Source organism: Rhinoraja longicauda, chromosome 2 (assembly GCF_053455715.1).
Source record: "Rhinoraja longicauda isolate Sanriku21f chromosome 2, sRhiLon1.1, whole genome shotgun sequence".
In the NCBI taxonomy this organism is placed as follows: Eukaryota; Metazoa; Chordata; class Chondrichthyes; order Rajiformes; family Arhynchobatidae; genus Rhinoraja; species Rhinoraja longicauda.
The window spans coordinates 4,141,363-4,169,221 of NC_135954.1; the positions used below are offsets into that span (position 1 = coordinate 4,141,363).

Genomic DNA, 27,859 nt, shown 5'->3' on the forward strand with positions numbered 1-27,859 from the left:
CACTTAACCTGCAAACCTGCACGTCTTTGGAGCGTGGGAGGAAACCAAAGATCTTGGAGAAAACCTGTACAACTGCAGAAGGACCTCTTTGCTCCTATACTCAACTCCTCTTGTTATGAAGACCAACATTCCATTGGCTTTCTTCACTGCCTGCTGTACCTGCATGCTTCCTTTCAGTGACTGATGCACTAGGACACCCAGATCTCGTTGTATGTCCCCTTTTCCTAACTTGACACCATTCAGATAATACTCTGATGTTTGAAGAAGGGCCCTGATTCTTTCAGTGTTCTGGGACACTTTCTTCACAGCTGTTATCAGGCAACCATTGTAAAGAAGTTCGGTGGTCACGTTGCAGTTTGATAAGACATTGGTGAGGTTGCATTTAGAGTGTTGTGTTCAGTTCTGGGCATCATGTTTAGGGTGGCTAACTTTCTCAATCTTGCCAACTTTCTCACTCCCAAATAAGGGACAAAAGGTGACGTCACCGCCCCGCGCCCGACGTGACCTCACCCAGCCAGCGGCCACGTGCTCCCGCTTCACCAATGGCGGCCGGGAGGCGGGTTGCTACGTATTCTCCGTTAGGCGGGCGCCCGGGCCTCCGGGCCTACGCTGATATGGTACAAGGGTGGTCCCGTATGGGACAAACCAATTTAGCCCAAAATACGGGATGTCCCGGCTAATACGGCACAGTTGGCGACCCGAATCATGTGATATGAAAGATGTTGTCAAGCCTGAAAGGGTGCAGAAATGATTTACGAGGATGTTGCCAGGACTAGAGGGTGTGAGCTACAGGGAGAGGTTGAGTAGGCCGGGACTCTGTTCCTTGGAGCGCAGGAGAATGAGGGGTGACCTTCTAGATATGTACAAAAACCTTGAGAGGAAAGGTTTGGGTCGATGTACAGCGTTTCTTGCCCAGGGTAGGGGAATCGAGGACCAAAGGACATGGGTTTAAGGTTAAAGTTGAAAAGATTTCATAGGAGTCTGAGGGGTAACGTTTTCACAAAGAGGGTGGTGGGTGTATGCAACAAGCTGCCAGAGGAGGTAGTTGAGGCACTATCCTACACACACTAAATGATGACTTTCATTGCATTATCCATCTCTTTTCTCCAAGGCAAAGAAGTTTTGATTTTGAACTCGTGTCTGATTCAGGCAGAGAAATTTCAGGTGAGCGGAAAATGAATGAATGCTTTATTGTCAGAGGTGATGAATCACGGTGAAACTCTTTGTTTTGCACACCCAAGGTATACAAAGAGTCGCCACGTAAAGGGCACCGACAGAGTCACGAAATATCCGGAGCCGGGTCCACCGTTGCACACCCCCCCCCCCTTTCTCACTCAGAGTTGTGAAGCTGTGGAAGTCTCTGCCTCAGAAGGTAGTGGAGGCCAATTCTCTGGATGCTTTCAAGAGAGAGCTAGATAGCGGAGTCTGATACACACGTTGTTAGGAAGAGTGGATTTTTGAACTTGGTTGATCATGGGGATTGCACAATGGCAGATAGAGGATTTCCCATTCAAGAAGACTTGATGTTTTTAGCCAAGCCTATATTAGAGATTCCCCCTCCACTCCCAGCGGTGGTTATCAGCAAATGACCAGAGAAAAAGTGCACAAAACCAAGAAGGTTGCCAATGATCATGATGAACGGGCTACAGGTCATCTAAAGTGGTTTAACATCCTGAGAAACACTACACCCATCACTTTAAGGGCCTGTCCCAGTTACGCGATCTTTAAGGCGACTGCCGGCGACTGTCAAAGTCATAGCAGATCGCCGAAATTTTCTTTCACCCTACGACAATGACCACGACAATGACCACGACAATGACCACGACAGTGACCACGACAGTGACCACGACAGTGACCACGACAATGACCACGACAGTGACCACGACAGTGACCACGACAGTGACCACGACAGTGACCACGACAGTGACCACGACAGTGACCACGACAGTGACCACGACAGTGACCACGACAGTGACCACGACAGTGACCACGACACCGTGACCACGACACCGTGACCACGACACCGTGACCACGACACAGTGACCACGACACAGTGACCACGACACAGTGACCACGACACAGTGACCACGACACAGTGACCACGACACAGTGACCACGACACCGTGACCACGACACCGTGACCACGACACCGTGACCACGACACCGTGACCACGACACCGTGACCACGACACCGTGACCACGACACCGTGACCACGACACCGTGACCACGACACCGTGACCACGACACCGTGACCACGACACCGTGACCACGACACCGTGACCACGACACCGTGACCACGACACCGTGACCACGACACCGTGACCACGACACCGTGACCACGACACCGTGACCACGACACCGTGACCACGACACCGTGACCACGACACCGTGACCACGACACCGTGACCACGACACCGTGACCACGACACCGTGACCACGACACCGTGACCACGACACCGTGACCACGACACCGTGACCACGACACCGTGACCACGACACCGTGACCACGACACCGCCGAGGTCAGGTCGACACAAGTCACTTTTTTTTGTGTGAGACTAGCACCTGGCTAAGAGATTACACCGTCTTTGGAAACATCGCGAAATTCCCACGCTTACCTGACCGTCAAACTGCCGCCTCCAATCTACCCGTCAAATGTCCTGACGGTAAATAAATTGGTTAAACAAACCTATCTTTAGTTTAGAGATACAGCGCGGAAACAGGCCTTTTCGGCCCACCGGGTCCGCGCCTCCCAGCGATCCCCGCACACTAACACTATCCTACACCCACTAGGGACAATTTTTACATTTACACCAAGCCAATTAACCTACAAACCTGCACGTCTTTGGAGTGTGGGAGGAAACCGAAGATCTCGGAGAAAACCCACGCAGGTCACGGGGAGAACGTACAAACTCCGTACAGACAGCGCCCGTAGTCAGGATCGAACCTAAGTCTCCGGCGCTGCATTCGCTGTAAGGCAGCAACTCTACTGTTGCACCACAGTGCCGCCTTCTGGTATCTTCTGGTACCTTCAAATGCCTTTTCTTAATTTAATATTACGTGCTTCTAAACGCATATTTTCCCCTCGGTGCTGCATCGTGTAATTTACTGAACAACCAACCCAGTTATGCCAATTGCCTTTGTTCGGGAGTGGGAACAAAGGCAACGGAAAATTCCACCAAGGACAAGGTTTGGACAGCTGGAGGCAGCCCGGGACTGGCAGATGCAGGCTGACATGGACCATCGGCTTACGGTTCCATCAGAGATAGCCATCACCAACTTTTGTTTTTAGAGATACAGTGCGGAAACAGGCCCTTCGGCCCACAGGGTCCGCGCCGCCCAGTGATCCCCGCACACTAACACTATCCTACACGCACTAGGGACAATTTTTACATTTACCCAGCCAATTAACCTACATACCTGCACGTCTTTGGAGTGTGGGAGGAAACCGAAGATCTCGGAGAAAACCCACGTGGGGCACGGGGAGAACGTACAAACTCCGTACAGACGGCGCCCGTAGTTGGGATGGAACCTGGGTCTCCGGCGCTGCATTTGCTGTAAGGCGGCAACTCTACCGCTGCGCCACCGTGCCGCCATGTTGAGGCCTGATCTTGCCCTCTGGTCGAGCTCTCAGCGTGTGGTGTATTTTGTGGAGCTCACAGTCCCTTGGGAGGATGCTGTGCAGGAAGCCCTCGAAAGAAAGAATCTGCTATATACAGAGCTTGCGGCGGAGGCAGAACAGCGGGGCTGGAGATCAAAGATCTGCCCGGTCAGAAGTTGGATGTCGGGGCTTTGTGGCAACATCTACCGTAAGACTGATGAAGGACCTGGGGATCAGCGGACAAGCCCCATGCCAGGCCATCAAGGAAACATCAGAGCGGAGTAGGCAGTGGCTCTGGCTGAAGAGGACAGACCCCATCTGGTCTACCAAATAAGCCGGCTCGGCAGATGCAGAGGGGGGGTGGTGGCTCTGGGACGCCAGAACGCACTGCTGAGCCTACCGGAGACGTCGTGGGCCCAGTCAGCGAAACGTCGATGAAAGCAGGTGCCCACTTGATAACCCCAATGACGTGTCTGCCCGGCCTTTCTCAACATCGGAGGAGCGTAGGTGAGTGCATAAACCTCCCAACACCTCCAGGAGCAAGTTCAGAGTTGGCACTTTGGATTTTAACATCACGTCCTGTGTATTTGGAAACAACTGCCTCCACCGCTGTGTAAATGAGACGTGGTCGCACCTGCAGGTCAATCTGATCAGAAGTTCAACTTTATGTTCAACCAGACTTGATGTGAACTGAAATCCAGAACTCAAGATGGAGCTCTCGAAGATAGCGGAAGTATCAAGGGGTTATGGGGAAAAGGCAGGAACGGGGTACTGATTGTGGATGGTCGGCCACCATCACGGTGAATGGTGGTGCTGGCTCGAAGGGCCGAATGGCCTCCTCCTGCACCTAATGTACATTGTCATTCAGTAAATGTACAGAAGTTCACACAACTCTTAATTTCTTTCATTCCATATAATCATTTATCCGTCATTGTCTCGGTGTACATTAGCCATTAGGATCATTGGCAACGCTGGAATGACCTTTGACAAATCCCATGATTGCTTGCGATTATCGAGATACTGAGCTGGCTTATTATTCTGGATGCAATGGAAAGGCAACATCCATCTATCCATCTATCTCGTTTGTTTGTTCCTGAACTACAGCCAAAACGTACACGATAGCGCAACAATTTCAGGCCCACCTTACTCACCGTCGTCCCTTTGGTGCTAATGGAACAAGTTTCATTGAAATCGGCGTTATATTTTTTAAGTTATTCACATTTTAAAGTTTTAATTTATCTCCTAGGAAGGGAGGGGTGGAGGATGAAGGGGGATGGAGTGGGGGGGAGGGAGGAAGGGGGGGTGGGATGGAGGGGAGAAGGGGAGGGGATTGGAGGAGAGAGGGAGGAGGGCGGGGAGAGGAGGGGGTGGTGGGGAGGAGGGGAAGGGGGTGGAGGAGAAGGAGGGGGATGGAGGGGAAGGAGGGGGGGGATGGAGGGGAAGGAGGGGGGAGAGGAGCGGAGGGGAGGGGAGGGGTGTAGGGAGGAAAGGGAAGAGGGGGCTGGAGGAGAGAGGGAGGAGGGGGAGGGGTGGTGGGGAAGGGGGTGGAGAAGGAGGGGAAGGAGGGGGAACGGAGGGGTGTAGGGAAGAGAGGGGGAGAGGGGGAAGGAGAGGGGGCTGGAGGAGAGACGGAGGAGGGCGGGGAGTGGAGGGGGAGGAGGGGAGTGGAAGGGGAGGAGGGGAGTGGAAGGGGAGGGGAGAGGAGCAGAGGAGGGAAGGAGGGGTGGAGGGGGTGGAGAGGGAGGGGGGAGTGAGGGGGAGAGGAGTGGAGGGGGAGGGGAGGGGAGAAGAGAGGAGAGGGGGGGAGAGGGGAGGAGGGAGGAAGGGGGGAGGAGGGAGGAAGGGGGGAGGAGGGGGTGCTGCACCAATGCAGGAGAGGTTTGGGCCCAACGGGTCCACTTGATCTAGTTCTGTTTAAAATGTTCCATTGGTTATCTGCTGTGATCGCAGGTCAGGGTGAGCAAAAGGAAAGTCCTCGGGAGGAAAGCTTCTCAGACGGACGAAATGCAAAACCTGTAAGTAGTGTGATGTTCTTCAGTGCTGCCTGGCTCAATGGTGCTTTTACTGTACAGCCGTTGTGTAAAGTGCTAACACAGTGAAATGTTCTCGTACAAACAGTCCAGTATTGCCAGGCGTAGAACATTAGCAAGTGTGAAGAAATAGATGTTGCCAGGACTCAATAGACAATAGGTGCAGGAGGAGGCCATTCGGCCCTTCGAGCCAGCACTGCCATTCACCCACCACCCTTATGTAAAGACCTGCAGCGTAGGTTTACTAGGTTAATTCCTGGAATGGCGGGACTGTCGTATGTTGAAAGACTGGAGCGACTAGGCTTGTATACACTGGAATTTAGAAGGATGAGAGGGGATCTTATCGAAACGTATAAGATTATTAAGGGGTTGGACACGTTAGAGGCAGGAAACATGTTCCCAATGTTGGGGGAGTCCAGAACAAGGGGCCACAGTTTAAGAATAAGGGGTAGGCCATTTATAACTGAGATGAGGAAAAACATTTTCAGTCAGAGAGTTGTGAATCTGTGGAATTCTCTGCCTCAGAAGGCAGTGGAGGCCAATTCTCTGAATGCATTCAAGAGAGAGCTGGATAGAGCTCTTAAGGATAGCGGAGTCAGGGGGTATGGGGAGAAGGCAGGAACGGGGGTACTGATTGAGAATGATCAGCCATGATCACATTGAATGGCCGTGCTGGCTCAAAAGGCCGAATGGCCTCCTCCTGCACCTATTGTCTATTGTCAATGTGATCATGGCTGATCATTCTCGAGGGCCTGAGCTTCAGGGAGAGGTTGAGCAGGCTGGGTCTCTATTTCTTTGGAACGCAGGAGGATGAAGAGAGATCTTATAGAGGTGTACAAAATCATGAGAGGAATAGATCGGGTAGATGCACAGAGTCTCTTGCCCAGAGTAGGTGAATCGAGGTGGGGGGGGGGGGGGGGGGGGAGGTTGGAGAAGATTTAATAGGAACCTGAGGGGTAACTTTTTTACACAGACGGTGGTGGGTGTATGGAACGAGCTGCCGGAGGAGGTCGTTGAGGCTGGGACTATCGCAATGTTTACGAGACATTTGGACAGGTGCATGGATAGGACAGGTTTAGAGGGAGATGGGCTAGACGCGGGCAGGTGGGACTAGTGTAGCTGGGACATGGTGGCCGGTGTGGGCAAGTTGGGCCGAAGGGCCTATTTCTATGCTGTGTGACTTTATTTTTGTTTGGCATCTCATCCCAAAATGTACTCGTGACGTCTCACAGCGGCAGAGACCCAGGTTCGATGCCCACCTCAGGCACTGTCTGGGTGGAGTTTGCACGTGTTCCCTGTGACCCCGTGGGTTTTCTCTGGGTGCTCCGGTTTCCTCCCACCTCCCAAAGATGTGCGGGTCGATAGGATGGTAGAATGATAGAAATAAAGAACTGCAGATGCTGGTTTATACGAAACCTAAACGCACATCCAAGTGCTGGAGTAACTCAGCGGATCAGGATGCGTCTCTGGAGAACAAGGAATGGGTGACGTTTCGGGTCGAGACCCTTCTTCAGACAGATCAGTCTGAAAAGTCACCCAATCCTTCTCTCCAGAGATGCTGCCTGACCCGCTGAGTTACTCCAGCACTCTGTGAAACGTCACCTATCCATGTTCTCCACAGATGCTGCCTGACCCGCTGAGTTACTCCAGCACTCTGAGACTATCTTTTAGCAGATAATGACGGTGTTTCAACTCATGGTTAAGGCTTGTGATGGTTTTAAATTACTTTTGAAAAAGAGACGTCGCCTAATAATCTGTTTATTGACGTCGCGCTAAATTTCATCTCTCTTTCAGAAATGTGACATCGACGAACAGGAAAAAGAGCAGAAGTGAAAAAGTGATGGTATGAGAAATAAGTTCCTTACCTGTAACATATTGAATTATAGACAATAGACAATAGGTGCAGGAGTAGGCCATTCTGTCCTTCCCCACAAGCACTGCTTTTGGCCGGACTTTACTAGTTGACTCCTCTTGCATTGACTCCATTTTCAATAGACAATAGGTGCAGGAGGAGGCCATTTGGCCCTTCGAGCCAGCACCGCCATTCAACGCGATCATGGCTGATCATTCTCAATCAGTACCCCGTTCCTGCCTTCTCCCCATACCCCCTGACTCATTATTAAGAGCTGTGTCCATCTTCCCTTTATAACTGTGTCTGTTTCGTAACATTAGTGCAAAAGAAGTGACGTGCAGAAGTTCTTCACCGAGGAGTCGTGCAGTGGGGACAGTGGGCACAGTTGGCTGGCCGGGCCTCGACCGAAGGCCCGTCCGAAATCCGCAGACTACAGCAGGCGGAGGAAACGCAGGAAGTCCGAGCTCAGAGGTTGGTTCGACTATTATCAACTGTAGCATTGAGCGGCGCGGTGGCAGAGTTGCTGCCTCACAGCGACGGAGACCCCGGTTCAATCCCGACTGTGGGCGCTGTCTGTATGGGGTTTGTACGTTCCCCCCGTGACCCGCGTGGGTTTTCTCCGGGTGCTCCGGTTTTCTCCCGCGTTCCGAAGACGTGCATAGCACACGACAAAAGCTTTTCGCTGTACCTCTGTGCTCGTGACAATAAACTAAACCGAACTTGATGTTTGTAGGTTAATCGGTTAAAAACTGTACGTTGCCCCTCGTGTGTAGGATAGTACTTGTGTAGGGGGTGATCACTAGCTGGTATGGACTCAGTGGGCAGAAGGGCCTGTTTCCGCGCTAGTAGACAATAGACAACAGGTGTCGGAGTAGGCCATTCGGCCCTTCGAGCCAGCACTGCCATTCAATGTGATCATGGCTGATCATTCTCAATTAGTACCCCGTTCCTGCCTTCTCCCCATACCCCCTGACTCCGCTATCCTTAAGAGCTCTATCTAGCTCTCTCTTGAATGCATTCAAAGAATTGGCCTCCACTGCCTTCTGAGGCAGAGAATTCCACAGATTCACAACTCTCTGACTGAAAACGTTTTTCCTCATCTCAGTTCTAAATGGCCTACCCCTTATTCTTAAACTGTGGCCCTTTGTTCTGGACTCCCCCAACATTGGGAACATGTTTCCTGCCTCTAACGTGTTCAACCCCTTAATAATCTTATACGTTTCGATAAGATCCCCTCTCATCCTTCTAAATTCCGGTGTATACAAGCCCAGTCGCTCCAGTCTTTCAACATAGGACAGTCCCGCCATTCCGGGAATTAACCTGGTAAACCTACGCTGCACGCCCTCAATAGCAAGAATATCCTTCCTCAAATTTGGAGTTTGAAGTTTAAGATCATGAGGGGAATTGACAGAGTGATTGCTCAGAGCCTGTTACCCACAGTATTGTGTACAGTTTTGGTCGCCGCGGGTGATCCAGTTTCCTCCCGCACTCCAAAGACGTACAGGTTTTTAGGAAAATTGGTTTGGTATAAATGTAAACTGTCCCTAGTGTGTGTAGGATAGTGTTAGTGTGCGGGGATCGCTGGTCGGCGCGGACTCGGTGGGCCGAAGGGCCTGTTTCTGCGCTGTGCATCCGTGAATGCTAAAGGTCCACTTTTTGTTTCTCTCCATCCTTCAGTTTTACCACTCTCCCTTGAATCCAGCGAAAATGAGGGGCAGACGAAAAGAGAGGTATGGAAATGATTCACTTGTGTTCTCGTGTGCAATCGTACTGAAGGTTGTAGCGTTCGAGTTCACTTCCTCAGAATGCTTAGTACAACAATTGGGAAGGAACTGTCCCTGAATCTGGAATTCTGAGTTTTCACACTTCTGTACCTCTTGTTACATGAGAGAGGAAGGGGGGGGGGAGGGGGGGAGAAGAGGGGAGTGACTGGGGTGAGACTGGTCCTCAATTATGCTGCTGGCCTTGCCGAGGCAACGTGAGGGGTAAACATAGAAACGTAAAAAATAGGTGCAGGAGGAGGCCATTTGGCCCTTCGAGCCAGCACCGCCATTCAATGTGATCATGGCTGATCATTCTCAATCAGTACCCCCGTTCCTGCCTTCTCCCCATATCCCCTGACTCCGCTATCCTTAAGAGCTCTATCTAGCTCTCTCTTGAATGCATTCAGAGAATTGGCCTCCACTGCCTTCTGAGGCAGAGAATTCCACAGATTCACAACTCTCTGACTGAAAAAGTTTTTTCTCATCTCACTTCTAAATGGCCTACCCCTTATTCTTAAACTGTGGCCCCTTGTTCTGGACTCCCCCAACATTGGGAACATGTTTCCTGCATCTAACATGTCCAACCCCTTAATAATTTTATATGTTTCGATAAGATCTCCTCTCATCCTTCTAAATTCCAGTGTATACAAGCCTAGTCGCTCCAGTCTTTCAACATATGACAGTTCCGCCATTCTGGGAATTTGGGAACATTTTTCCTGCATCTATCTTGTCCAGTCCTTTCAAAATTTTATGCGTCTCTGTAAGATCCCCTCTCATCCTTCTAAACTCCAGTGAATACAAGTGTAGATGGAGTCGATGGAAGGGGGGTTGGTCTGGGCTGTCCACATTTTGCGGCAATTTCTTGCGGTCTTGGATGGAGCTGTTTCCAAACAAACCTACGATGCAACCCGATAAAATGCTTCGGAAGTAACTGCAGATGCGAGTTTACACCGAAGATAGACACAAAATGCTGGAGTAACTCGGCAGAACAGGCAGCATCTTTAGATGGAAGGACGTCCTTGCTATTGAGGCAGTGCAGCGTTGGTTCACGAGGTTAATCCCCAGGATGGCGGGACTGTCATACGAGGAAAGATGCAGACTGGGCTTGTATTCACTGGAGTTTAGAAGGATGAGAGGGGATCTTATAGGGACGTATAAAATTATAAAAGGACTGGACAAGCTAGGTGCAGGAAAAATGTTCCCAATGTTGGGGGAGTCCAGAACAAGGGGCCACACAGTCTAAGAATAAAGGGGAGGCCATTTAAAACTGAGGTGAGAAGAAACTTTTTCACCCAGAGAGTTGTGAATCTGTGGAATTCTCTGCCACAGAGGGCAGTGGAGGCCGATTCTCTGAATGCATTCAAGAGAGAGCTAGATAGAGCTCTTAAGGATAGCGGAGTCAGGGGTTATGGGGAGAAGGCAGGAACGGGGTACTGATTGAGAATGATCAGCCATGATCACATTGAATGGCGGTGCTGGCTCGAAGGGCCGAACGGCCTCCTCCTGCACCTATTTTCTATGTATCTATGAATGGGTGACGGTTTGGGTCAAGACCCTTCTTCATTCTCTCCAATAAAATCCTTTGTATGGCGCACCTGTAGAAGTTGGTGAGGGTTGTTGGGACAGGCCGATCTTCTGAAGCCTATCTGCCAGGTGGAGTTATTCAATTGGACTGTTTATAATCGAATACACTTATGTTGATGTTTTTTGTTGAACTAAAGGTAACTGTGAGAAAAGGACTCCACTTCACCCCACAATCTGCTAATCTTCAACCCTCTGTTGGAACGAAAATGAAGTTCAAGAGTAAGTAGTTTAGTTTAGAGATACAGCTCAGAAACAGGCCCTTTCGGCACACCGAGTCTGCACACGCACACGCACATGCACACGCACACGCACACGCACACCCCCCACACACGCAGAGACACACGCAGAGACACACGCAGAGACACACGCAGAGACACACGCAGAGACACACGCAGAGACACACGCAGAGACACACGCAGAGACACACGCAGAGACACACGCAGAGACACACGCAGAGACACACGCAGAGACACACGCAGAGACACACGCAGAGACACACGCAGAGACACACGCAGAGACACACGCAGAGACACACGCAGAGACACACGCAGAGACACACGCAGAGACACACGCAGAGACACACGCAGAGACACACGCAGAGACACACGCAGTCACACACGCAGACACACACGCAGTCACACACGCAGTCACACACGCAGTCACACACGCAGACACACACGCAGTCACACACACACAGTCTCTGGCGCTGTGAGGCGGCAGCTCTACCGCTGCGCCACCCATTGAGTACTGACTAAGGTGATGGATTGTTGAAGGATAGAACCAAGGGTTCTCTGAAGGTACAGGTGGTGGGGCAGTGTTCATAAGTTATAGGAGCAGAATTCGGCCTAGAGCTTGAACTGATTTGCTATTGAGCATATATTTATAAAGGCGACACAATGGCAGAGTTGCTGCCTTATAGCGCCGGAGAACCAGGTTCATAAGATCATAAGTCTAGGAGCAGAATTAGGCTATTCGGTCCATCAAGTCTACTTCATCATTCAATCATGGCTGATCTATCTCTCCCTCCTAACCCCATTCTCCTGCCTTCTCCCCATAACCCCTGACACCCGCACTAATCAAGAATCTGCCAATCTCCGCATTAAAAATATCCACTGACTTGGCCTCCACAGCCATCTGTGGCAAAGAATTCCACAGATTCACCACCCTCTGACTAAAGAAATTCCTCCTCATCTCCTTCCTAAAGGCACATCTTTTCATTCTGAGGCTGTGCCCTCTAGTCCTAGACTCTCCCACTAGTGGAAACATCCTCTCCACATCCACTCTATCCAGGCCTTTCACTATTCTGTAAGTTTCAATGAGTTCCCCCCCCATCCTTCTAAACTCCAGCGAGTACAGGCCCAGTGCCGACAAACGCTCATTGTACGTTAACCCACTCATTCCTGGGATCGTTCTAGTAAACCTCCTCTGGACCCTCTACAGAGCCAGCACATCCTTCCTCAGATACAGTGCCCCAAAATTGCTCGCAGAGCTCCAAACGCAGCCTGACTTGCGTTTTTAATAGAGCCTCAGCATTAAAATCCGATAAAGGTACGCCCTTTAATTCTGAGGCTGTGGCCTCTGGTCCCAGACTCTCCCACTAGTGGACACTCGTGGGATGACGGGCCGAAGGGGAATGGTATTGGTCTTTCTGTGACCCTTTCTGTGGTATTTTCTTCAGCTGCTGTTTCTACTCCTGGAAAGGATCTGGAGTTGTTAACTCCACCTGACACACTGCAGGTAAGTGACGGCTAGGGTTGCCAACTGTCCTATGTTAGCCGGGACGTCCCATATTTTGGGCTAAATTGGTTTGTCCCGTACAGGAGGGGGCGCTGTAGACCCGGAGGGGGCGCTGTAGGCCCGGAGGGGGCGCTGTAGGCCCGGAGGGGGCGCTGTAGGCCCGGAGGGGGCGCTGTAGGCCCGGAGGGGGCGCTGTAGGCCCGGAGGGGGCGCTGTAGGCCCGGAGGGGGCGCTGTAGGCCCGGAGGGGGCGCTGTAGGCCCGGAGGGGGCGCTGTAGGCCCGGAGGGGACGCTGTAGGTAAAAAAAACTGCAGATGCTGGTTAAAAGCGAAGGTAGCCGCAAAATACTGGAGTAACTCAGCGGCTCAGGCCGAATTTCGGAAGAGAAGGAATGGGCGAGACCTTTCTTCAGACTGAGGTAGGGTCTCGACCCATTCCTTCTCTCCGAGATGCATCCGAGATGCTGCCTGACCCGCTAAGTTACTCCAGCACTTTGTGTCTACCTCCGGCCGCTGTAGGCCCGGACAGTGTTAGCCTGGACAGTGTAGGCCCGGAGGCCCGGGCGCCGCCTGACGGAGGTTGCGTTGCAACCCGCCTCCCGGCCCAGGCGCCGCCATTGGTGGAGCGGGAGCACGTGGCCGCTGGCTGGGTGAAGTCGCGTGGGGCGTGGGGCGGTGACGTCACCTTGTCCCTTATTTGGGAGAGAGATAGTTGGCAACCCTAGGCCCAACTCATCCATGCCGACCAAGATGCTGCATCTATGCTAGTCCCATTTGCCTGCGTTTGGTCCATATAAGTTTTGTAAGTGAAAGGAGCAGAATTGGGCCATTCGGCCCCTTGAGTCTACTCCGCTATTCAATCATGGCTTGATCTATCTTTCCGCCTCCACCCCATTCCCCCTGCCTTCTCCCCGTAACCCTTGACACCCGTACTAATCAAGGATCTGTCAATCTCCACCTTAGAAATACCCAATGACTTGGCCTCCACAGCCGTCTGGCAATGAAAACCAGTTGCTCAGTTCACACTGATATATCTCTCTTGGGATCTCACCGCCCCTACCCAACAATCGGGGAACCTCCCTGCCTGAGGTCATCTGTTGCCGACCCTCATTTGAACGGGTCTTTTCTTGAAACGTCACCTGTCCATGTTCTCCAGAGATGCTGCCTGACCCGCTGAGTTACTCCAGCACTCTGTGAAACGTTACCTGTCCCATGTTCTCCAGAGATGCTGCCCGACCCGCTGAGTTACTCCAGCAATCTGTGTCTATTGGTGTAGAGTACTTTTGATTCGTGTGCTGACTGATGTTGAATTTCCTCGCTGTTCGTTTGACGCCCATACCTTCTGTTCGTTAGGACAAATTGTCATCGCTGATTAAGATTCCACGTGGATCGTCGACAATAACATCGATGCCAGCAAACGATGGAGCATCAGGTAGTAGCTTGAAAAATTAGTCTTCAGTCACCGAGCCAGCTGTCGTTAAAAAGCTTAAAAGCTTTTAATACAAGTTTGGTTTCGAGATACAGCGCTGAAACGGGCCCGTCCGTGCCGACCTGCGATCGCCCCGTACACTAGCACTATCCTACACACACTAGGACCAATTTGCAATTTAACCAAAGCCAATTAACCTACAAACCTGCACGTCTTTGGAGAGTGTGGGAGGAAACCGGAGCACCCGGAGAAAACCCACGCAGGTCACGGGGAGAACGCCCATGTTGAAAGACTGGAGCGACTGGGCTTGTATACACTCCCCATTCCGGGAATTAACCTAGTAAACCTACACTGCACGCCCTCAATGAGTTGGATGGGAGGTCAGGGCCGCTCTCTAGTTGGTGATGGGAAAGTTCTGTTGTCTGATTTGGATTTTGGCATTTGTGTGCAAAATCAAGAGAAGAATAGATCGGGTAGACGCACAGAGTCTCTTGCCTAGAATCTATCTATCTCTGCCTTAAAGATATCCATTGGCTTGGCCTCCACGGCCGTCTGTGGCAATGAGTTCCACGATGTAAGCATGTTTGGATTGCTGGTGATAATTAGGGTTGCCAACTGTCCCGTTGGGCTAAATTGGTTTGGGCTAAATTGGTTTGTCCCGTACGGTCTAAATTGGTTTTTCCCGTACGGGACCGCATTTGTCCCGTTGTAGGCCCGGAACGCTGCTGTAGGCCCGGACACTGGGCCCTGAGGCCCGGGTACCGCCTAACGGAGGTTGCCTAGCAACCCGCCATTGGTGGAGCGGGAGCACGTGGCCGCTGGCTGGGTGAGGTCACGTGGGGAGCGGTGCGGTGATGTCACCTTGTCCCTTATTTAGGAGTGAGATAGTTGGCAACCCCTAGTGATGATTACATCTTGGCTTATTGCAGGTGACGTTGTCCAACAATCTCCACATCCCACCTCACCTGGATACGGCGATGATGGTGCCAATATGGAGGCTGGTTCATTGACACCTATTCCACCCATTCGACCAAAAAGACTCTTTACCTCATCTGAGAAAACTGGTAGGTTGTTTCATTTTAGTCTTCAGTTTCAGTTCAGCTCATTGTCACGTGTACCGAGGTACAGCGAAAAGCTTCTGTCGCGTGCTAACCAGTCAGCGGAAAGACAATGCACGATTACAGTCCAGCCATTTACAGTGTACAGATACATGACAAGGGAATAACGTTCAGTGCAAGGTAAACCCCCTGCTCTGAGAGCTTCATTCAGCGTGCTGGGTCTATGGAGGTAGCTGGCAGAGGAGGTAGGGCGGCACGGTGGCGCAGCGGTAGAGTCGCTGCCTCACAGCACCAGAGACCCGGGTTCAGTCCCGACTACGGGTACTGTCTGTACGGAGTTTGCAAGTTCTCCCCGTGACCTGCGTGGGCTTTCTCCGAGATCTTCGGTTTCAATAGACAATAGGTGCAGGAGTAGGCCATTCGTCCCTTTGAGCCAGCACCACCATCAATGTGATCATGGCTGATCATTCTCAATCAGTACCCCGTTCCTGCCTTCTCCCCATACCCCCTGACTCCGCTATCTTTAAGAGCTCTATCTAGCTCTCTCTTGAATGCATTCAGAGAATTGGCCTCCACTGCCTTCTGAGGCAGTGAATTTCCACAGATTTACAACTCTCTGACTGAAAAAGTTTTTCCTCATCTCCATTCCAAATGGCCTACCCCTTATTCTTAAACTGTGGCCCCTGGTTCTAGACTCCCCCAACATTGGGAACATGTTTCCTGCCTCTAATGTGTCCAACCCCTTAATAATCTTATATGTTTCCTCCCACACTCCAAATACGTACAGGTTTGTAGGTTAATTGGCTTGGTATAAATGTAAAAATTCGCCCTAGGATAGTGTTGGTGTGCGGGGATCGCTGGTCGGCGCGGACCCGGTGGGCCGAAGGGCCTGTTTCCGCACTGTATCTCTAAACTAAACTAAACCACGTGGGTTTCTCCAGAAGCTCCGGTTTCCCTCCCACCCCCCTACGACGTGCGAGTTTGTAGGTTAATCGTTTCGGTTAAAAAATTGTAAATTGTTCCTATTTATTCACAAAATGCTGGAGTAACTCAGCAGGTCAGGGAGCATCTCGGGAGAGAAGGAATGGGTGACGTTTCGGGTCGAGACTCTTCTTCAGACTGAAGAAGGGTCTCGACCCGAAACGTCACCCATTCCTTCTCTCCTGAGATGCTGCCTGACCTGCTGAGTTACTCCAGCATTTTGTGAATAAATACCTTCGATTTGTACCAGCATCTGCAGTTATCTTCTTATACTGTAAATTGTCCCTGGTGTGTGCAGGCTCGTGCTAGTGTACGGGGTGACCGCTGGGCGGCGCGGACCCGTCGGGCCGAAGGGCCTGTTGCCGCCCGGTTTCTCCGTAGTCTAAATATCAAACCAGACTGAAACTGGTACAATGTGCTGTTTCCTTTATTCAACAGTGCAAAAGGAGCAAACTGCTAGCAGATCCCAGGCTGAGATGGAAGATGGCCGCTTGAGCATGGAAGACATCAGTACTGTGTTTCGTAGCTTCACTGAAGGAATGAGGAAGAAACTGAGGGTAAATGCGCTTAATTATTTTACAAAGAAACGCTCGTGGGTCAGGACCAAATGTGTGTCTGTTGTCACTTTTGGGTGATGGTTCTCGGACTGGAGGCCTGTGACTCGTGGTGTGTTTAGTTTAGAGATACAGCGCGGAAACAGGCCCACCAGGTCCACGCCGACCAGCGATCCCCGCACACTAACACTATCCTACACCAACAAGACAGTTTTTTACATTTACCAAAGCCATTTAACCTACAAACCTGCACGTCTTTGGAGTGTGGGAGGAAACCGAAGATCTCGGAGAAAACCCATGCAGGTCGCGGGGAGAACGTACAAACTCCGTACAGACGGTGCCCGTAGTCGGGATGGAACCCGGGTCTCCGGCGCTGCATTTGCTGTAAGGCGGCAACTCTACCGCCGCGCCACCGTGACCGCCTTGTTCAAGTGCCTCCGGGTTCGGTGCTGAGCCCGTTACTGTTTGTCATCTACATCACGGTGGCGTAGCGGAAGAGTTGCTGCCTTACAGCGAACGCAGCGCCGGAGACTCAGGTTCCATCCCGACTACGGGTACTGCCTGTACGGAGTTTGTACGTTCTCCCCGTGACCTGCGTGGGTTTTCTCCGAGATCTTTGGTTTCCTCCCACACTCCAAAGACGTACAGATATGTAGGCTAATTGACTGGGTAAATGTTTTTAAAAAATTGTCCCTAGTGTGTGCAGGATAGTGTTAATGTGCGGGGATCGCTGGGCGGCGCGGACTCGGTGGGCCGAAGGGCCTGTGTCCGCGTTGTATCTCTCTAAATCAAAAATCAAAATCAATGTTATCCCACTTTTTAAGAAAGGAGGGAGAGAGAAAACGGGAAATCATAGACCAGTTAGTCTGACATCAGTGGTGGGGAAGATGCTGGAGTCAATTATAAAAGACGAAATTGCGGAGCATTTGGATACTGGTGGTGCTGGCTCAAAGGGCCGAACGGCCTACTCCTGCACCTATTGTCTATTGTCTATTTGGATGAGAACATACAGGGCAAGATTAGCAAGTTTGTTGATGATACAGAAGTGTCTGGTTTATGCAGATGATGAAGATGGCTTCTGTAAATTGTCCCTAGTTTGGTAAATGTTTGCATGGTGTGATCGCTAGTCGGCACAGACTCGATGGGCCTGTTTCCATGCTGTATCTGTAAATTCTAAAGTGGCCTGAGGAATGGTTAACAGTGCTTATTGCAGATAAGTGAGGAGAGTTGTTGCATTTTGGGGAAGTCTAACATGGGCAGGACCCACACAGCGAATGGTAGGCGTCTGGGCAGTGTTGTGGAGCAGATGGATCTCGGAGTGCAGGCACGTAGTTCCTTGAAAATGGTGTCACAAGTAGAGAGAGGGTGGTCAAGAAGGCTTTTGGCTTCAGTCAGAGTATTGAGTATTGAGGGTGGGTTGTTATGTTACAGTTGCACAAGATGTTGGTGAGGCTGCATTCGGAGTATTACGTTCAGTTTTGGGTCACCTTCTGCAGTTGTACAGGGCCCTAGTGAGACCGCACCTGGAGTACTGTGTGCAGTTGTACAGGGCCCTAGTGAGACCGCACCTGGAGTACTGTGTGCAGTTGTACAGGGCCCTAGTGAGACCGCACCTGGAGTACTGTGTGCAGTTGTACAGGGCCCTAGTGAGACCGCACCTGGAGTACTGTGTGCGGTTGTACAGGGCCCTGGTGAGACCGCACCTGGAGTACTGTGTGCAGCTTTGGTCTCCAAATTTGAGGAAGGATATTCTTGCTATTGAGGGCGTGCAGCGTAGGTTTACTAGGTTAATTCCCGGAATGGCGGGACTGTCGTATGTCGTAAGACTGGAGCGACTGGGCTTGTATACACTGGAACTTAGAAGGACGAGAGGGAATCTTACTGAAACGTATAAGTTTATTAAGGGATTGGACACATTAGAGGCAGGAAACATGTTCCCAATGTTGGGGGGTCCAGAACAAGGGGCCACAGTTTAAGAATAAGGGGTAGGCCATTGAGAACGGAGATGAAGAAAAACTTTTTCAGTCAGAGAGTTGTGAATCTGTGGAATTCTCTGCCTCAGAAGGCAGTGGAGGCCAATTCTCAGGATGCTTTCAAAAGAGAGCTAGATAGAGCTCTTAAGGATAGCGGAGTCAGGGGGTATGGGGAGAAGGCAGGAATGGGGTACTGATTGTGGATGATCAGCCATGATCACATTGAATGGCGGTGCTGGCTCGAAGGGCCGAATGGCCTCCTCCTGCACCTATTGTCTATTGTCTATTGTCTACCGCTACAGGGAAGATGCAGAGAAGGCTAGCAAAGGTACAGAGAAGATTTACGAGGATGTTGCCAGGACAAGAGGGTGTGAGCTACAGGGAGAGGTTGAGAAGGCTGGGTCTCTATTCCATGGAGCGCAGGAGGATGAGGGATGATCTTATAGAGGTGTACAACATCATGAGAGGAATAGATCGGGTAGACGCACAGTCTCTTGCCCAGAGTAGGGGAATCGAGGACCAGAGGACATAGGTTTAAGATGAGGGGGGAAGGATTTAATAGGAACCCGAGGGGCGTCTTTTTCCACTCGGAGGGTGGTGGGTGTGTGGAACGAGCTGCCAGAGGAGGTAGTTGAGGCAGGAATCTTTAACAGCCCCATGAGCTCTATCTAACTCTCTTTTAAATCCATCCAGTGAATTGGCCTCCACTGCCCTCTGTGGCAGAGAATTCCACAACTCTCCATGGACAGGTACTGTACATGGATAGGACGGGTTTAGAGGGATATGGGCCAAATGCAGGCAGGTGGGACGAGTGTAAATGGCGATCCTAAAAGATCTAATAGGAAAACAAAAGGCAAGTTTGCCCCAGCCACATGCACTCTAAACATTGCGGCTTTAAACACTCAGCGCGGAGGCCAAGTCATTGGATATTTTTAAGGCGGATATTGACAGATTCTTGATCAGTGCGGGTGTCAGAGGTTATGGGGAGAAGGCAGGAGAATGGAGTTGAGAGGGAGAGGCAGATCAGCCACGATTGAATGGTGGAGTAGACTTTTAGTTTAAGTTTTAGAGATACAGCGCGGAAACAGGCCCTTTCGGCCCACCGGGTCCGCGCCGACCAGCGATCCCCGCACACTAGCACTATCCTACACCCACTAGGGGCTTTTTTAAAAACCATTTACCAAGCTAATCAACCTACAAACCTGCAAGTCTTTGGAGTGTGGGAGGAAACCAAAGATCTCAGAGAAAACTCACGCAGGTCACGGGGAGAACGTACAAACTCCGTACAGATGGCACCCATAGTCGGGATGGAACCCGGATCTCCGGTGCTGTATTCGCTGTAAGGCGGCAACTCTACTGCTGCGCCACCGTGACCGCCCAACCTCGATGGGCTGAATGGCCGACTTCTGCTCCTTGAACCGATGAACTTGTGATGGGGCTAGTTAGGGTGAATGCAGTCTTTCACAGAGTCGGGGAATCGAGAACCAGATGACATCGGTTAAAAGGGAGGGGGGGAAAGATTTAATAGGAACCTGAGGGGCAACTTTTTTTCACACAGAGGGGTTAGTTTATGAAAACTTAAGTTTATTTTAACTGATCCTATGACTTATGAGCTCATGCCTCGTCTTATCTTAAAACTATACCTTCTAGTCTTTGACATTTCCATCTCAGGGAAAGGGTTCTGACCAGGGTTGCCAACTATCTCACTCCCAAATAAGGGACAAGGTGACGTCACCGCCCCGCGCCCCCCGTGACCTCACACAGCCAGTGGCCACGTGCTCCCGCTCCACCAATGGCGGCCGCCCGGGCCGGGAAGCGGGTTGCTACGCAACATCCATTAGGCGAACACACTCGGCCCCGCTCACCGAGCACACTCCGTTAGCCTACAGTGTCCCGGCCTGACCGCGGCCCACGGGCCTACAGTGTCCCGGTGGGCCTACAGTGTCCCGGTGGGCCTACAGTGTCCCGGTGGGCCTACAGTGTCCCGGTGGGCCTACAGTGTCCCGGTGGGCCTACAGTGTCCCGGTGGGCCTACAGTGTCCCGGTGGGCCTACAGTGTCCCGGTGGGCCTACAGTGTCCCGGTGGGCCTACAGTGTCCCGGTGGGCCTACAGTGTCCCGGTGGGCCTACAGTGTCCCGGTGGGCCTACAGTGTCCCGGTGGGCCTACAGTGTCCCGGTGGGCCTACAGTGTCCCGGTGGGCCTACAGTGTCCCGGTGGGCCTACAGTGTCCCGGTGGGCCTACAGTGTCCCGGTGGGCCTACAGTGTCCCGGTGGGCCTACAGTGTCCCGGTGGGCCTACAGTGTCCCGAGGGCCTACAGTGTCCCGAGGGCCTACTGTGCCCCGGGACCTACAGTGTCCCGGTGGGCCTACAGTTTCCCGGTGGGCCTAAAGTGTCCCGGTGGGCCTACAGTGTCCCGGTGGGCCTACAGTGTCCCGAGGGCCTACAGTGTCCCGAGGGCCTACTGTGCCCCGGGACCTACAGTGTCCCGGTGGGCCTACAGCAGCCCCCGGGCCTAATACGGGACAAGGGTGGTCCCGTACGGAACAAACTAATACAGGACAGTTGGCAACCCTAGTTCTGACTGTCAGTACCAGTTTTAGTTTTGTTTACAGCGTGGAAACGGGCCCTTCGGCCTACCGAGTCCGCACCGACCAGCGATCCCCGCACATTAACACTGCCCGATACACACGGTGGACAATTTTGCTTTGAGAACATTTTTTTTTTTAACCAAAGCCAATTAACCAACAAACCTGGGGGAAGGAACAATGGAGGACACGGTGTGGGGAGACTTCCGGAAGAGAGGGTGGGGGGGGGGGGGGGAGAACAAAGCGGGACCTGGCGCCGGATACTTTAACTTCGTCAACTCCCTTTATGTGGCGGCTGTTTGCGTATTGTGCAGGCAAAGAATTTCACTGTGACTTGTGACATGTGACAAAGCATTCATTCATTCATTCATTGCACGTCTTTGGAGTGTGGGAGGAAACCGGAGTGCCCGGAGAAAACCCACGCAGGTCACGGGGAGAACGTACAAACTCCATCATGACAGCACCCGTAGTCAGGATCGAACCCGGGTCTCCGGCGCTGTGAGGCAGCGACTCTAACCGCTGTGCCACTGTGCCGTCCCCAGATGCGAGATGATTATTGCTTGGTGTATTATTCACTGGAGTCTAGAAGGATGAGAGGGGATACGTATATGGATACGATTAAAATTATAAAAGGACTGGACAAGCTAGATGCAGGAAAAATGTTCCCAATGTTGGGGGAGTCCAGAACCAGGGTCCACACAGTCTTAATTCATCCAGCATTCAAGAGAGAGCAGGATAGAGCTCTTAAGGATAGCGGAGTCGGGGGGGTATGGGGAGAAGGCAGGAACGGGGTACTGATTGAGAATGATCAGCCATGATCACATTGAATGGCGGTGCTGGCTCGAAGGGCCGAATGGCCGCCTCCTGCACCTATTGTCTATTGTTTATTGTCTAAAGAATAAAGGGGAGGCCTTTTCAAACTGAGGCGAGGAGAAACGTTTGCACCCAGAGAGTTGTGAATTTGTGGAATTCTCTGCCACAGAGGGCAGTGGAAACCAAATCACTGGATGAATTTAAAGGAGAGTTAGATAGAGCTCTAGGGGCTAGTGGAATCGAGGGATATGGGGAGAAGGCAGGCATGGGTTACTGATTGTGGATGATCAGCCATGATCACAATGAATGGCGGTGCTGGCTCGAAGGGCCGTATGGCCTCCTCCTGCACCTATTTTCTGTGTTTCTATTATGCCTGCATTAATGAACCGTTCTGTTTAGCTTTGTTACAGGAAGGCCGAGCCGAGCTCCTGGCAGTCCCTGCAATCTACCGAAGAACAGTTTTCTACACTGATGAATCAGATACGCGCTTACAGGTCTGGCTCCTCGTATCAGGGCACTAATGGTCAATGATTGACTGGCCAAAGGCCCACAGAAACAGGCCCTTCAGCCCAACCTGCCCACACAGGCCAACAAGTCCCAGCTACACTCATCCCACCTGGCCCATATCCCTCCAAACCCATCCTATCCATTCACCTGCCTAACTGTTTCTTAAAAGTTGAGGTAGTCCCAGCCTCAACTACCTCCTCCGGCAGCTGGTTTCAGGTTGATACCATTGTGGGCTCTACTTTACTTTGATCATCGGTGCCGGCTCTGATTTGTTCTGAACCTTTTCACGCTTCCAGTTTCCCTCTTCCCCTGACTCTCAGTTTGAAGAAGGGTCTCGACCCGAAACGTCACCTATCCATGTTCTCCACAGATGCTGCCTGACCCGCTGAGTTACTCCAGCACTCTGTGAAACGTCACCTATCCATGTTCTCCAGAGATGCTGCCTGACCCGCTGAGTAAACTCCAGCACTCTGTGAAACGTCGCCTATCCATGTTCTCCAGAGATGCTGCCTGACCCGCTGAGTTACTTCAGCAGTCCGTGTCTATTTCCAGTTTATAACCCTTGTTATATTCTGGTCACAGAGGAAAGTGCAGACGCTGGAATCTTGAGCAAAAATCAAACTGCTGGAGGAACTCGGCAAGTCGGGCAGCGCCTGTGGAGGAAAGCGGACAGGTGACGTGTTGGCTGATGACAGGCGTTGGCTCAAGTTGGCAATTCTCCCGAGAAGAGTCCTGACCCGAAAAGGCATTTGTCCTTTATAAAGTCACGCAGCGTGGAAACCGACCCTTCGGCCTAACTTGCCCACGCCAGCCAACATGCCTCATCTACACTAGTCCCACCTACCTGCATTTGTTCCATATCTCTCATAGAAACGTAGAAACTAGATGTAGGAGGAGGCCATTCGGCCCTTCGAACCAGCACCGCCATTCATTGTGATCATGGCTGATCATCCACAATCAGTAACCCGTGCCTGCCTTCTCCCCATATCCCTTGATTCCACTAGCCCCTAGAGCTCTATCCAACTCTCTTTTAAATCCATCCAGTGAATTGGCCTCCACTGCCCTCTGTGGCAGAGAATTTCACACAACTCTGAGTGGAAAATGTTTTTTCTCACCTCAGTTTTAAATGGCCTTCCCTTTATTCTTAGACTGTGGCCCCTGGTTCTGGACTCCCCCAACATTTTTTGGGAACTTTTTTCCTGCATCTAGCTTGTCCAGTCCTTTCTTAATTTTATACGTCTCTATAAGATTCCCTCTCATCCTTCTAAACTCCAGTGAATACAAGCCCAGTCTTTCCAATCTTTCCTCGTGTGACAGTCCCGCCATCCCGGGGATTAACCTCGTGACCCGAATCGTCATTTGTCCTTTATAAAGTCATGCAGCATGAAAACAGGCCCTTCGGCCCAACTTGCCCATGCCAACCAACCTGCCCCATCTACACTATTCCCCCCCCCTACCTGCATTTGTTCCATATTTCTCTAAACCTTTTCCTAACCATGTAGCTGTCCAAAAGTCTTTAAAATGCTATTCTAGTCCCTGCCTCAACTACATCCTCTGGCAGCTCGTTCCATTCACCTACCTCCTTCTGGGGTCTTCCCCCCACCCCCCCAACCGTAAACCTATGCTGATGAGCCAAAACATTATGACCACCTGCCTAATATGCTGATAGTCCTCCGTGTGCAGCCCCATACGCAGCAGGGTGCGATGCACTGTGTATTGTGACACATTCCTCCCGTGACCACCATTAACATTTTCTGTGACTTGTGCCACAGTCGACCTTCTGTCGGTTCGGACCAGACGGGATAGCCTTCGTTGCCCTCGCGCATCGATGAGCCTTGGGCGCCCAACACCCTGTCTGTCGCCGGTTTGTGGTTTGTCTCTCCTCGGACCACTGTCGGTCGGTACTCACCACTGCTGACCGGGAGCACCCCACAAGCCTTGCCGTTTCAGAGATGCTCTGACCCAGTCGTCTGGCCATAACAACTTGGCCCTTGTCAAAGTCGCTCAGGTCTTTACTCCTGCCCATTTCTCCTGCATCCAACACGTCAACTTCAAGAACTGACTGTTCACTTGCTGCCTAATATATCCCACCCCTTGACAGGTGCCATTGTAACACGATAACCAATGTTATTCACTTCGCCCGTCGGTGGTCATAATGTTTTGGCTCATTGGTGTATGTTCACTCTGGGTAAAAGTCTCTGTGCACTTACCCGATCTATTCCTCTCATGAACTTCTACATCTCTGAGATCACGCCTCGCCCCAACTGACCTACAAACCTGTACGTCTTTGGAGTGCGGGAGGAAACCGGAGCACCCAGAGAAAACCCACGCAGGTCACGGGGAGAAAACGTACAAACTCCGTACAGACAGCGCCCGTAGTCGGGATTCAACCCTGGTCTCTGGCGCTGTGAGGCAGCAACTCTACCGCCGCGCCACCGTCTAGATGTTATTTGAAGGAAATTTTCTCTATACATTTTAGCTGTGCCTTGTGTAATGGTGGATAGATTCCACCTATCTTTCACCCACAGCTATAAGGCTGCAACTCTACCATTGCGCCACTAAGTAGCATTATTTTTCATTCCTAATGCTTAAACAATATCGGATTCCATCCCGACTACGGGTGCTGTCTGTACGGAGTTTGTACGTTCTCCCCCTGGCCAATTGGTTGACAGACAGAAAGCAAAGAGTGGGGATAAATGGGTCCCTTTCGGAATGGCAGGCAGTGACCAGTGGGGTACCGCAAGGTTCGGTGCTGGGACCCCAGCTATTTACGATATACATTAATGACTTAGACGAAGGGATTAAAAGTACCATTAGCAAATTTGCAGATGATACTAAGCTGGGGGGTAGTGTGAATTGTGAGGAAGATGCAATAAGGCTGCAGGGTGACTTGGACAGGTTGTGTGAGTGGGCGGATACATGGCAGATGCAGTTTAATGTAGATAAGTGTGAGGTTATTCACTTTGGAAGTAAGAATAGAAAGGCAGATTATTATCTGAATGGTGTCAAGTTAGGAAGAGGGGGAGTTCAACGAGATCTGGGTGTCCTAGTGCATCAGTCAATGAAAGGAAGCATGCAGGTACAGCAGGCAGTGAAGAAAGCCAATGGAATGTTGGCCTTCATAACAAGAGGAGTTGAGTGTAGGAGCAAAGAGGTCCTTCTACAGTTGTACCGGGCCCTGGTGAGACCGCACCTGGAGTACTGTGTGCAGTTTTGGTCTCCAAATTTGAGGAAGGATATTCTTGCTATGGAGGGCGTGCAGCGTAGGTTCACTAGGTTAATTGCCGGAATGGCGGGACTGTCGTATGTTGAAAGGCTGGAGCGATTGGGCTTGTATACACTGGAATTTAGAAAGATGAGGGGGGATCTTATTGAAACATATAAGATAATTAGGGGATTGGACACATTAGAGGCAGGAAACATGTTCCCAATGTTGGGGGAGTCCAGAACAAGGGGCCACAGTTTAAGAATAAGGGGTAGGCTATTTAGAACGGAGATGAGGAAGAATTTTTTCAGTCAGAGAGTGGTGAAGGTGTGGAATTCTCTGCCTCAGAAGGCAGTGGAGGCCAGTTCGTTGGATGCTTTCAAGAGAGACTGGATAGAGCTCTTAAGGATAGCGGAGTGAGAGGGTATGGGGAGAAGGCAGGAACGGGGTACTGATTGAGAGTGATCAGCCATGATCGCATTGAATGGCGGTGCTGGCTCGAAGGGCTGAATAGCCTACTCCTGCACCTATTGTCTATTGTCTATTGACCCGCGTGGGTTTTCTCCGAGATCTTCGGTTTCCTCCCGCACTCCAAAGACGTGCAGGTTTGAAGGTTAATTTGTGTGATTGTAAATTGTCCCTAGTGTGTGCGTGTAGGATAGTGTTAATGTGCAGGGATCGCTGGTCGGCGCGGAGTCGGTGGGCCGAAGGGCCTGTTTCCATGCTGTATCACTAAACTAGACTAAATATATATTTTTAGTGTGCAGTCTGCTGAGGGATTTTCAACCGTTGTTATTTGTGAAAGGTTGCAGAAATTGAATGCATTTGAGGACATGGTGACCAAGGAACTGAAGAACCTTGAGGAGGACATGCAAACACTGAGAAACTTGGAGGAAGAGAATATGGTACGTGATCAAAATATAAACAGCGCTGGCATAACTCAGCGGGTCAGGCAATAGACAATGGAGAATAGACAATAGGTGCAGGAGGAGGCCATTCTGCCCTTCGAGCCAGCACCACCATTCAATGTGATCACGGCTGATCATTCTCAATCAGTACCCCGTTCCTGCCTTCTCCCCATACCCCCTGACTCCGCTATCCTTAAGAGCTCTATTTATCTCTCTCTTAAATGCATTCAAAGAATTGGCCTCCACTGCCTTCTGAGGCAGAGAATTCCACAGATTCACAACTCTCTGACTGAAAACGTTTTTCCTCATCTCAGTTCTAAATGGCCTCCCCCTTATTCTTAAACTGTGGCCCCTTGTTCTGGACTCCCCCAACATTGGGAACATTGGGACTTTTCCAACTTTAGATAGTTCCTCTGTCCCTCTCATCCCCCCCCACCTCCCCCTTCCCAGATCTCCCCTATCATCCTGTTTCCACCTATATCCTTCCTTTCTCCCGCCCCCCCTGACATCAGTCTGAAGAAGGGTCTCGACCCGAGACGTCACCCATTCCTTCTCTCCTGAGATGCTGCCTGACCCGCTGAGTTACTCCAGCATTTTGTGAATAAGCACGTGATTACAGTCAAGCTGTGCCCAGTGGACAGATACAGGATAATAGGAATAACGTTTAATGCAAGTAGGGGTTGCCAACTTTCTCACTCCCAAATAAGGGACAAGGTGACGTCATTGCCCCGCGCCCCACGTGACCTCACCCAGCCAGCGGCCACGTGCTCCCGCTCCACCAATGGCGGCTGCCCGGGCCGGGAGGCGGGTTGGCGAATACGCTCGACCCCGCTCCGCGCACGGACCCGGTGGGCCGAAGGGCTTGTTTCCGCGCTGTATCTCTAACCCAAACTAAATGTTTCCCGTTGTGTGGTTTTTGTTGTATATTGTCCACTTTATCTTTTTTCACATAATAGATATCTTTGTTTCTTTCATTACTAGAACTTTTGGAAGCAGCGGTCTCTGAAGTTCTCTCAATTTTATGAAAAGCAACAACAAAGGTAACGATAGACACAGAGTGCTGGAGTAACTCAGCGGGTCGGGCAGCATCTCTGGAGAACACGGATAGGTGACGTTTCACAGAGTGCTGGAGTAACTCAGCGGGTCGGGCAGCATCTGTGGAGAGAAGGAATGGGTGATGTTTCGGATCGAGACCCCTCTTCAGATTGGGAGCCTGGGGAAAAGGGAGACATAGAGATATGGAAGGATAAGGCATGAAAACGAGAGATCAAAGGGGA

The 27,859-nt window shown here is 51.3% G+C and overlaps 1 protein-coding gene across 1 annotated transcript in view; it reads left to right on the forward strand.

Moving 5' to 3' along the window:
• The window catches only part of LOC144611027 (synaptonemal complex protein 2-like), a 61,150-nt gene extending 38,667 nt beyond the window's left edge, over positions 1 to 22,483 (forward strand). The window contains exons 17-27 of the mRNA XM_078430112.1: positions 1,150 to 1,164; positions 5,551 to 5,615; positions 7,425 to 7,473; positions 7,803 to 7,953; positions 9,160 to 9,212; positions 10,967 to 11,048; positions 12,508 to 12,566; positions 13,919 to 13,997; positions 14,924 to 15,058; positions 16,472 to 16,590; positions 22,373 to 22,483. Of these exons, the coding sequence (XP_078286238.1) occupies positions 1,150 to 1,164; positions 5,551 to 5,615; positions 7,425 to 7,473; positions 7,803 to 7,953; positions 9,160 to 9,212; positions 10,967 to 11,048; positions 12,508 to 12,566; positions 13,919 to 13,997; positions 14,924 to 15,058; positions 16,472 to 16,590; positions 22,373 to 22,483 (918 nt within the window). The remainder of the gene's footprint in view (positions 1 to 1,149; positions 1,165 to 5,550; positions 5,616 to 7,424; positions 7,474 to 7,802; positions 7,954 to 9,159; positions 9,213 to 10,966; positions 11,049 to 12,507; positions 12,567 to 13,918; positions 13,998 to 14,923; positions 15,059 to 16,471; positions 16,591 to 22,372) is intronic.
• The last annotated feature ends 5,376 nt before the right edge of the window (positions 22,484 to 27,859 follow it).